We start from the raw sequence: 11,326 nt of genomic DNA on the forward strand, positions 1-11,326 counted from the left end.
TGCACAGGTGTTTCCTAAATTTATTTTCCAGGAATGGATGAAGGGTAGCTTTTGAAAATTGCAATTTTCAACCTATGTTCTGCTTCATCTTTCTGGGAACAACTAACATGTGACTCCGAATTGTCGCCTGAAAATACGACAGAGCTCAGCGAGAACTCTTCGCATTTGAGGCGGATGTTTGTTACGGACCTAACAGTTACATACATTCAGAGGAAAATACAAGAAAGGAACACCCACATGTGAGAATACTACAAACAGTACACCCCCTAGGGAAGGTGTATAGGGTGAAGTGGAGATTTGGAACAGACGGGTGTTCCCTTCATTTATTTTCCAGGAATGGATGAAGTGTACTATGGGGGGAAGAAAATTGCAATTTTAGTACTGATATGCCAATTATTTTCCCAGAATGATGACCCAGAGTACAGCCAAAAGTAAAAATGATGCCCGCCCCAAACCCTATACTCTGAATCATCATTCTGGGAAGGGGATGTGTGGGGCCGTCCCTATTCTGTTACCTCAAATGCGCAACCCGCTCAGGTGGGGAGAGAGAGCGTTGCGCATTTGAGGCAACTGCAAACCTCCAATGCTGTTGACTCTGTGTCCCATGACCCATTTTTTAGGGGGAAGAAAAAAAAAATATTGGGCTATTGGGAAAAAGGTTTTGTTTTTTGGGGGTGTGTTTTGGTTTAAAATTTGGAAGTCAATGTACCCTGGACTGGTACATTGGAGCCGAATTCTGGGGAATGAAAATTAGGGCAAAGGATGGAAAATTTAGTACTCCATGGAAGTGTGATACTCCCTGAAGCAGCCTATGCAGAGGCCCGGATGATCGGGGCAACTGTCACATTGAGTGGTGGTGTCCCTCCGTCTCCCCTTCTTGTGACACACTCTGCATTTCTTCTGGGTTCGTCCCGTCCTTCCAGTGTTGGGGATCACACCTGGAAAGTGTTGGCCGGGGACGATCCGGGGACCTAAAGTTCCAGAGGTGCTCTGACCCGCTCTTTGGCGGTCACCATAGATGAGGGCCTTTAGAACTACCTCTTGGAACTCCAGGTATGTCCCTGTGTTGCCAGCGTTCTGGTACAGTATAAAAGAGTTGTACATGGCAACCTGTACCATGTAGACCGCAACCTTTTTATACCATACGCGTGTTTTCCGCATGGCATTATATGGCTTGAGGACTTGATCAGAAAGATCAACTCCCCCCATATACCGATTGTAGTCCAGAATACAATCGGGCTTGAGGACCGGTCCCACGGTACCTCGCACAGGGACAGGGGTGCTGCCATTCCCATGAATTGTGGTGAGCATAAGGACATCCCTCTTGTCCTTATACCGGACCAACAACAGGTTCTCATGAGAAAAGGCACGGGACTCACCCCGGGGGATAGGAGCATGTAGGGGATGGGGCGGAAGGCCTCTTTGATTCTTCCGGACTGTCCCACAAGCGACCGTGGATCTGGCGGCGAGGGACGTGAAGAGAGGGATACTAGTATAAAAGTTATCCACGTAAAGGTGGTAACCTTTATCTAGCAATGGGTGCAAAAGGCCCCAAACGATTTTCCCGCTAACACCCAGAGTGGGGGGACATTCTGGGGGTTCAAAACGGGAATCTCGTCCCTCATACACTATAAACTTGCAAGTGTACCCGGAGGTACTCTCGCAAAGTTTATACATCTTCACGCCATACCGCGCCCGCTTGGTCGGGATGTATTGCCGGAAGCTGAGTCTCCCTTTGAAGCTGATGAGAGACTCATCAATAGAGACCTCCCGCCCCGGGACATAGGCCTCCCAAAATCTGGCCCCGAAGTGATTGATGACCGGCCTGATTTTATACAGGCGGTCATACGCGGGATCAGTTCGGGGGGGGACATGCCGCATTATCAGCATAATGCAAACATCTCCGAATGGCCTCGAACCGGGAACTTGCCATGGCCATACTGTAGAGGGGTGTCTGGTAAAAGACGTCCCCACTCCAATATTGCCTGACACAGGGTTTTTTAACTATACCCATATGCAGCGCAAGGCCCCAAAAGGTCCTCATTTCGGCTGCATCGACTGGAGTCCAGCCGCCGGGTCTAGCTAAAAGTGAGCCCGGGTTAGCGGCGACGAACTGTTGGGCGTACAGATTCGTCTGTGTAACCATCAAATTAACAAAGTCGTCACTGAAAAAATGACCGAAAAAGTCCTTTTCAGTGAACCCGGCGATGTTAATTTTGATTCCTGAGTCGCCAACAAACTCAGGAATCACGGGCTCGTGGTCCGCTGGCTCAGCCCAGTCAAGTTCTCCGGTACGATGTACCAGTGATCTTGGCAGGGGGGCTTCACTAGTATGAGCGCCAGGGGGACTCATACTAGCATGGGGCACAGGGTCAAGGGCAGAGGAGGTTTGCGGCACCGCACGGCGGCGTCTCCGCCGCCTTGGTGGCTCATCATCAGAACTAGATGATGAGGAGGACGATGAAATAAGGAAGGTGGGGTCTTCATCGTCCTCTGAGCCGCTCTCGGTGTCGGAGGCAATTAGGTCATATGCCTCCTCCGCCGAAAACACTCTGCGGGCCATTTCCCTACTCTAATGTGGATACGGGGGGTGTGTGTGTGTGTGTGTGTGGGGGGGAAAACTTTATTGGTGTGTGTGCTGCGTGTGGTGTGGTGCGATATTACCTCCCTAACCCGCCCTAACCCTCCCTAACCTAACCTAACTAAACTAACCCGCCCTAACAGAAAAAAATATAAAATAAAAAGGAGCCTTTTTAAAAAAAAAAGGGGGGACTTCTAGCGCAAAAAAGCCCTGCGCCAAAAAAAGCGTTTATCTAATCAGTGGTGTGCGCACTGATTAGCGCTTGTGGCGGCAGGGGGCGCAGAAGTCAGTGGGGGGTCTGGCCACTGACCCCCACACAAAAAAAAACTGGGAAAAAAAAAAAAAAACGCTTTACCCCGAAAAAAATGCACCCACCTGAACCCCCAAAAAAACGCTGATCAGTGATAAATCACAGACAGCGGCGGGACTGGCTGCACACACAGGTACGGTCCGTCCGCACAGTACACGCCTGCTACTGGTGGCACGGACCGCCTATGGGTGCAAAAAATAAACCGCGTTAACCGAAAAAAGTGCCTGTACCACAAAAAAAAACGCTGATCAGTGATAAATCACCGACAGCGGTGAGGCACGCCGCACACACACAGGTAAGGTCCGGCCACACAGTACACGCCTGCTACTGATGGCACGGACCGCCTATGGGTGCAAAAACACGCTAGAAAACCCGAAAAAAAGCGCCGGCACCACAAAAAAAAACGCTGATCAGTACTACGGGACTGATCAGCGGCGGGTGGGCTTTAACAAACGGTGGCGGACCGCTCTTTTATAACTAAGAGGGTCCGCACACACGCTTAGTGAAAAAAAAAAAAAAAAAAGATCTGCACCAAAAAAAAAAGGCTGGCGGCAGACCGCAGCGACCCAGCAGGGCCGGGGTCACGCAGCTAAAGGTGCTACGGACCCACGGACACCCACTGAGGTACGCTGAAAAAAAGACAAAAAAAAACTTTTTTTTTTTTAACCCTAACCTGTCCCTACCTAATCTAAAGCTATCCCTGGCGATTTCTGTGCCAAGGGGCCACAGAAAGGGGGCAAGGGGCACTTTTTTTGGACTCAGGGGATGGTGGGCAGCACGGGGCTCCGTCCTGCACACCAGATCTCTGTGGAATGGTGGGCAGAACGGAGCAACGTGCTCCTAGCCCCCACCATCCCCTCCCATTACTATGTGATTGGTGTGGCCACTTTGGCCACCCAATCACAACTGTACTGAGGGGGTGGCCACAATGCCAGCCCCCAGTACAGCATGGATGGTGATTGGTGGTGTATACTACACCACCAGTCACCATCTGTATCCGGGTCACAGGGTCACACGTGACCCTGATGACCCGGAACCGCTGCAGAACGCCGGTAAGTAGTTACCGGCGTCCTGCAGCGATCGCAGGTATAGAAGGTCCTCCGGACCTCCTCCTGCACACTGCCGGGATGTCTGCTGATAGAAATCAGCAGACATCCGGCTCCGATCCCCGCCCGGCGAGCGGCGGGGAACGGAATCGCAGCGCATCGCTCGTCTGAATTGACGAGCGATGCGCTGCGATCGCCGACATGGGGGGGCATAATGACCCCCCTCGGCGTTATGCCGCGATGCCTGCTGAACGATTTCAGCAGGCATCGGGCACCGGCTCCCCTCCGGCTAGCGGTGGGGGGCTGGGAATGGACAGGACGTACTCCTACGTCCTCGGTCCTTAAGGACTCGGAAACGGGGGCGTAGGAGTACGTCCATTGTCCTTAAGGGGTTAATGTTGATAATATATAAAACAAAAAATATGAATATTGATTGGATATGAATACAAGCACAGGGCACACATACCTTCATAAACAGCACTGATGTATTCATTCCCTGTGTGTTCCCTACAGATGGAGTCATTGATAAAAATCCACCCGAGAGGTGTCCCCGCCCTCTGTATTCCCAGTACTGTCCAGAGGGAAATGTCCCAGAGAAGCATCAGGTAGATGGCGCTAAAGTGTCCCCGAAAATAAGACCATAAGGTATTTGAAGCCGAGTTAATTTGCCTTTGTATTTCTATTGTTTATTTAGGGTGAAGATCTGATGGATGTCAAGTTCGAGATGATAGATCATGATGATGAAGAAGAGGAAACGTATTTCAGGGCCAATCCTCAGCGTAAGGACACTAGGGTCTCCTAGATCCATTATCTGATCATCACATGGAAATTAACTAATCTGTCCCTGTGTGTTCCCTACAGATGGAGTCATGAATAGAAATCCACCCGAGAGGTGTCCCCGCCCTCTGTATTCCCAGCACTGTCCAGAGGGAAATGTCCCAGAGAAGCATCAGGTAGATGAGGCTGATCCTATATCTCTATAGGGGGGTCCTGCAGTCATAGATGTGGGGGTAGATTTTAGGAATGATTTGTTCTGTATGTCACATCAGGGGGAAGATCTGAATATTGTTAAAGTAGAGGATGAAGAAGAAGAAGAGTGTATGAGGGAAGTGAAGGAGGAAATTCTGGGAGGTGTTACCCCAGGTATGTAATAATGCCAGGAGGTGTTGTCCCAGGTATGTAATAATGCCAGGAGGTGTTACCCCAGGTATGGAATAATTCCAGGAGGTGTTACCCCCAGGTAGGTAATAATGCCAGGAGGTGTTACCCCAGGTATGTCATAATTCCAGGAGGTGTTGCCCCAAGGATGTAATATTTCCAGGAGGTGTTACCCCAGGTATCTAATAATAGATTACAGAGGGAATTCAGAGGTTTCTTCAGGGGAGGCTCCACCTTAGATCTACATTACATTAACCCTTCAGGCCCCAGTGATCCTGATCCTGTGTTATGTATAGTCAGGACCTAAGGGAGGAGACTGCACATAGAGATCCTCTCCAAGGTCATCTATGGGTCCTCTCCGGGTCATCTGTGGGTCCTCTCCGGGGTCATCTGTGGGTCCTCTCCGGGGTCATCTGTGGGTCCTCTCCGGGGTCATCTGTGGGTCCTCTCCGGGGTCATCTGTGGGTCCTCTCCGGGGTCATCTGTGGGTCCTCTCCGAGGTCATCTGTGGGTCCTCTCCGAGGTCATCTGTGGGTCCTCTCCGGGGTCATCTGTGGTTCCTCTCCGGGGTCATCTGTGGTTCCTCTCCGGGGTCGTCTGTGGTTCCTCTCCGGGGTCGTCTGTGGGTCCTCTCCGGGGTCGTCTGTGGGTCCTCTCCGGGGTCGTCTGTGGGTCCTCTCCGGGGTCGTCTGTGGTTCCTCTCCGGGGTCGTCTGTGGGTCCTCTCCGGGGTCGTCTGTGGGTCCTCTCCGGGGTCGTCTGTGGGTCCTCTCCGGGGTCGTCTGTGGGTCCTCTCCGGGGTCGTCTGTGGGTCCTCTCCGGGGTCGTCTGTGGGTCCTCTCCGAGGTCGTCTGTGGGTCCTCTCCGAGGTCGTCTGTGGGTCCTCTCCGAGGTCGTCTGTGGGTCCTCTCCGGGGTCGTCTGTGGGTCCTCACCGGGTCGTCTGTGGGTCTTCCCCGGGGTCGTCTGTGGGTCTTCCCCGGGGTCGTCTGTGGGTCTTCCCCGGGGTCGTCTGTGGGTCTTCCCCGGGGTCGTCTGTGGGTCTTCCCCGGGGTCGTCTGTGGGTCTTCCCCGGGGTCGTCTGTGGGTCTTCCCCGGGGTCGTCTGTGGGTCCTGTCCGGGGTCGTCTGTGGGTCCTGTCCGGGGTCGTCTGTGGGTCCTGTCCGGGGTCGTCTGTGGGTCCTCTTTCCGAGGTCGTCTGTGGGTCCTCTTTCCGAGGTCGTCTGTGGGTCCTCTCCGAGGTCGTCTGTGGGTCCTCTCCGAGGTCGTCTGTGGGTCCTCTCCGAGGTCGTCTGTGGGTCCTCTCCGAGGTCGTCTGTGGGTCCTCTCCGAGGTCGTCTGTGGGTCCTCTCCGAGGTCGTCTGTGGGTCCTCTCCGAGGTCGTCTGTGGGTCCTCTCCGAGGTCTTCTGTGGGTCCTCTCCGATGTCATCTGTGGGTCCTCTCATCTGTGGGTCCTCTCCGATGTCATCTGTGGGTCCTCTCATCTGTGGGTCCTCTCCGAGGTCATCTGTGGGTCCTCTCCGAGGTCATCTGTGGGACCTCTCCGAGGTCATCTGTGGGTCCTCTCCGGGGTCATCTGTGGGTCCTCTCATCTGTGGGTCCTCTCATCTGTGGGTCCTCTCATCTGTGGGTCCTCTCATCTGTGGGTCCTCTCATCTGTGGGTCCTCTCATCTGTGGGTCCTCTCATCTGTGGGTCCTCTCATCTGTGGGTCCTCTCATCTGTGGGTCCTCTCATCTGTGGGTCCTCTCATCTGTGGGTCCTCTCATCTGTGGGTCCTCTCCGAGGTCATCTGTGGGTCCTCTCATCTGTGGGTCCTCTCCGAGGTCATCTGTGGGTCCTCTCCGAGGTCATCTGTGGGTCCTCTCATCTGTGGGTCCTCTCCAAGGTGTCATCTGTGGGTCCTCTCCGAGGTCATCTGTGGGTCCTCTCCGGGGTCATCTGTGGGTCCTCTCCGAGGTCATCTGTGGGTCCTCTCATCTGTGGGTCCTCTCCGAGGTCATCTGTGGGTCCTCTCCGGGGTCATCTGTGGGTCCTCTCCGAGGTCATCTGTGGGTCCTCTCCGAGGTCATCTGTGGGTCCTCTCCGAGGTCATCTGTGGGTCCTCTCCGAGGTCATCTGTGGAGCCGCAGTATCCTCATAGAGGAAGACAAATACATCTGTAACTCAATGTGGTCAATACCAAAATTTCACTTGCATGCAAAAAATAAATAAATATTAGAACACAGTGAATTACTAGATTGCCAGAAATAAAGTCAAGGCTTTAAGTTCAGTTTTTAGGGTGATCCCTGATGAAGCATCCAAGTGAAACACATCGGGTTTGGTGGGATACTGAGTTGCTTCTTTTCGTATTGTGAGCTGTATGTATGCTTTTATTATTGTCGTTGTGCAGTACTTTGCACATTTACTTCCTTGACTCACCTTAAATATATTTTATATATGTTGTATAATTTATTTTATATTTGTAGGAATGTGCATTTCAGGCATACAGATGTATTTGTATTTCGTTGGGCGCAGCTCGAAGTGTCCCCAACCAAATACCAGTATATAAAAGTCTACATTGTGTGTAAATAAATAATTAACTAAGATTATAATAATAATAAAAAATTATTATAATCTATTTTAACTCTCTTAGAAAATCCCAAGAACCCTGAGGAAAACGTCATGTTATCCCTGAATTATAAAGAAGATGGAGAGATCATGGAGCGCTCCTCAGGAGAAGATGGAGGGATCATGGAGCGCTCCTCAGGAGATGATGGAGAGATCATGGAGCGCTCCTCAGGAGAAGATGGAGAGATCATGGAGCGCTCCTCAGGAGAAGATGGAGAGATCATGGAGCGCTCCTCAGGAGAAGATGGAGAGATCATGGAGCGCTCCTCAAGAGAAGATGGAGAGATCATGGAGCGCTCCTCAGGAGAAGATGGAGGGATCATGGAGCGCTCCTCAGGAGAAGACCTCCTTACCCCTAATGTCCTTCCAGATCTATCCTATAATAATCCCCCTGATTATGGGGAACCTTCTCCTCACCGACCACACATTATCACAAGGCCAGGTCAGGAAGTGGGGAAAAGGTTTCAATGTGATGAATGTGGGAAATGGTTTACAAGAAGATCAAGTCTTCTGACACACAGGAGAAGTCACACAGGAGAGAAACCTTATTCATGTTCAGAATGTGGGAAATGTTTTAGAAATAAATCAGTTCTGGTAAAACACGAAAGAGGTCACACAGGAGAGAAGCCGTATTCATGTTCAGGATGTGGGAAGTGTTTTAGAAGCAAATCAGATATGGTAAAACACGAGAGAAGTCACACAGGAGAGAAGCCATATCCATGTTTAGAATGCGGTAAATATTTTACAAGTAAATCAGATCTTGTTATCCATGAGAGAAGTCACACAGGAGAGAAGCCATATTCCTGTTCAGAATGTGGGAAATGTTTTAGTACTAATGGCAACCTGAGGAATCACCAGAGAATTCACACAGGAGAAAAACCATTTTCATGTTCAGAATGTGGAAAATGTTTTTCAAGGAAATGTCTGCTTATAATACATGAGAGATGTCACACAGGAGAAAAGCCTTATACCTGTTCAGAATGTGGCAAATGTTTTACGCAAAGATCTCAACTTTTTAAACATGAGAGAATTCACAAAGGACTGAAGACATATGCAAGCTTAAAAAGTGACTCGGGAAAGAAACCATATTCATGTTCAAAGTGTGAGAAATCTTTTACAAGTAAAGCAGATCTTGCAATACATGAGAGACGTCACACTGGGGAGAGGCCGTACTCCTGTTCAGAGTGTGGTAAATGTTTTATTACTAAAGGCAGCCTAACGAATCATGAGAGAATTCACACAGGAGAGAAGCCGTATATGTGTGCAGAATGTGGGAAATGTTTTTCCCAAAAAAACAACCTAAATAAACATAAGAGAATCCACAAAGGAGAGAGGCCGTATTCATGTTCTGAATGTGGGAAATGTTTTAAACAAACATCAACTCTCATTAAACATCAGATGATTCACACCGGAGAGAAGCCGTATTCGTGTTCAGAATGCGGTAAATGTTTCAAAGACAGATCAGTTCTTGTTAAACATCAAAGAATTCACACAGGGGAGAAGCCGTATGCGTGTTCAGAATGTGGGAAATGTTTTACACTTAAATCGCGTCTTGTTGCTCATGAGAAAAGTCACATAGGGGAGAACCTTGTACACCCCGACCCTTCTTCTGAAAATATAATTTAGGAATTTGGTATAGTTTTAGCTGGTTACAGAAATTTTGTTTTTTGGGGATTTTCTCCCATTATTGTCCACTAAATGTCTTTTATAGCTTCGTTTCATAGTGTTCGTGTAGTTTTTAAAGTAATTTTTATTCTCGCTACAGTTTTCTTTTACTAATTTAAATATTTTTCCAATTTTTTATCAGTTTTTTCTTTAAATCTTTTTATTGTTTTGTTCTTTTTCTCTATTCTATGAAACTTTTACTTTTGTTATATCCTATACGAACAACCATATGTGCTGCTTATCCTGTCGTGGTCTCTGAGACTGCCAAAAATTTGCCCCCTTTAGGGGTACATCTCCATGGGAAACAGTAACCATAATAAAAATAATTGTAAAAGCTTTCAGTATGATAAGGAGTTTCTGTATATTACTTGTCTGCCATATTGTGCTTTGTTATAATCGTGTACTCCATCTTTTCTTGATGTGGCATGCGCAGTATATTCTGTAGTACTATCCACATATGTATATGTTTGCTTTCTTTATTACGATTGATGACCAGCGCCTGGGCATTGTTGTTATTTAGGCAGCAGCGAGTATGAAAGGGGTATTCCGGCCTTATACATCTACTCCAACATGTTTCACTACGTATGGTGTTATCAGGGGGTGCAGGGCTAATGACATTAGACTACTGTGTGCTTGGTCTTGGTTTTATAACACTGAGGAAGACGAACCAGTGCATCCCGTATCCAAAGGATAAGAGATAAAAATGTATGATCGCAGGGGTCCTGTTGCTGGGACCCCCATGATCTCTGTGCAGTCCCCGGCATTCTGTGCCTGACACTACCTCTGAGACGTGACGCCACGCCCCCTCCATTCATGTCTATGGGAGAGGGCGTGACGGCCGTGGCCCAGCGGTGGGACCCCTGCGATCATACATCTTATCTCTTATCCTTTGGATAGGGGATGCACTGGTTCGTCTTCCTCAGTGTTATAAAACCAAGACCAAGCACACAATAGTCTGTCATTAGCCCTGCACTCCCTGATGACACCATACATAGGGAAACATGTTGGAGTGCTTCTGTACAATTTTTAATTTTAGTGTGGAGGATAAGGCCGGAATACCCCTTTTAATGTCTACTTAGGGTTATAGAGGGGAAGCTAAAGGGTTTTTTTTGCGTTTTTTTTATTTTTATTTATAAATGTTTTCTTATGTCCGTGGATTTTTCTGTTGTGGGTTTGTTTGGCCATCGGGGTCACTTTCACAATTTTCCTTTGCGATACAAAATAAAGATTTGTTTTTGGTCTTTGCATGAATACTCGTGTTTGTAATTTGGAAGCTTGTTGGGGGGGGCGGTCTCAGATTTTTCTATATTCGGCTTTGTGATTGCATGAATCTGTCAGCAGCATCGCCAGCACTTACCTGCTTGTATTTCCCATTAGTGCGGGTGACAGCGATCAAAATGGTGGTTACCTTTTATTTTCCTAGGTGCCGCCGTTCCCCAGAAATCGTTAAAAATCCATATATGTAAATGAAGCTCGTGGTGCACTCGTGACGTTCCCTACCCCCGAGGTGCAAGGGTTCGTCTTCCTCAGTGTGATAAAACAAAGAGCAAGGACACAATAGTCTGTCACTAGCCCTGCACCCCCTGATGACATCATACATAGTGAAACATGTTGGAGTGCTTCTGTATAACTTTTAGTGTGAATAAAGCTGATCAAAATTACTTATCTTCCTAGGTGCCGCCGAGAAATCATTAAAGGGGTACTCCGCCCCTAGACATCTTATCCGCTTTGCTTTAGGCTTTAACCCATTATGGGCCAAGGGTGTACCTGTACGTCCTCGTCCCGCTCCCCTTCTTATGACGCGGGATTGTTGGCTGACCTCGCGGGGTGGTCCTGGCGCCTATCAGCAGCCGGGACCAGTGGCTAATACCGGACATCACTGATCGCGGTGATGTACGGCATTAACCACCTAGACGCCGCAATCAAAGTTGATCGCGGCGTCTAAAATAGAAAAAATT

General features: G+C 48.9%; 1 protein-coding gene across 3 annotated transcripts in view; it reads left to right on the forward strand.

Moving 5' to 3' along the window:
• The window catches only part of LOC130297957 (oocyte zinc finger protein XlCOF22-like), a 29,607-nt gene extending 19,599 nt beyond the window's left edge, over positions 1-10,008 (forward strand). For all 3 annotated transcript variants that reach the window (XM_056550824.1, XM_056550825.1, XM_056550826.1), the window contains 5 exons: positions 4,451-4,542; positions 4,632-4,716; positions 4,799-4,890; positions 4,987-5,080; positions 7,729-10,008. In XM_056550824.1, the coding sequence (XP_056406799.1) occupies positions 4,451-4,542; positions 4,632-4,716; positions 4,799-4,890; positions 4,987-5,080; positions 7,729-9,329 (1,964 nt within the window). In that variant the 3' untranslated portion in view covers positions 9,330-10,008. The remainder of the gene's footprint in view (positions 1-4,450; positions 4,543-4,631; positions 4,717-4,798; positions 4,891-4,986; positions 5,081-7,728) is intronic.
• The last annotated feature ends 1,318 nt before the right edge of the window (positions 10,009-11,326 follow it).

The sequence above is a fragment of the Hyla sarda genome (assembly GCF_029499605.1).
Source record: "Hyla sarda isolate aHylSar1 chromosome 1 unlocalized genomic scaffold, aHylSar1.hap1 SUPER_1_unloc_12, whole genome shotgun sequence".
Lineage (NCBI taxonomy): Eukaryota > Metazoa > Chordata > Amphibia > Anura > Hylidae > Hyla > Hyla sarda.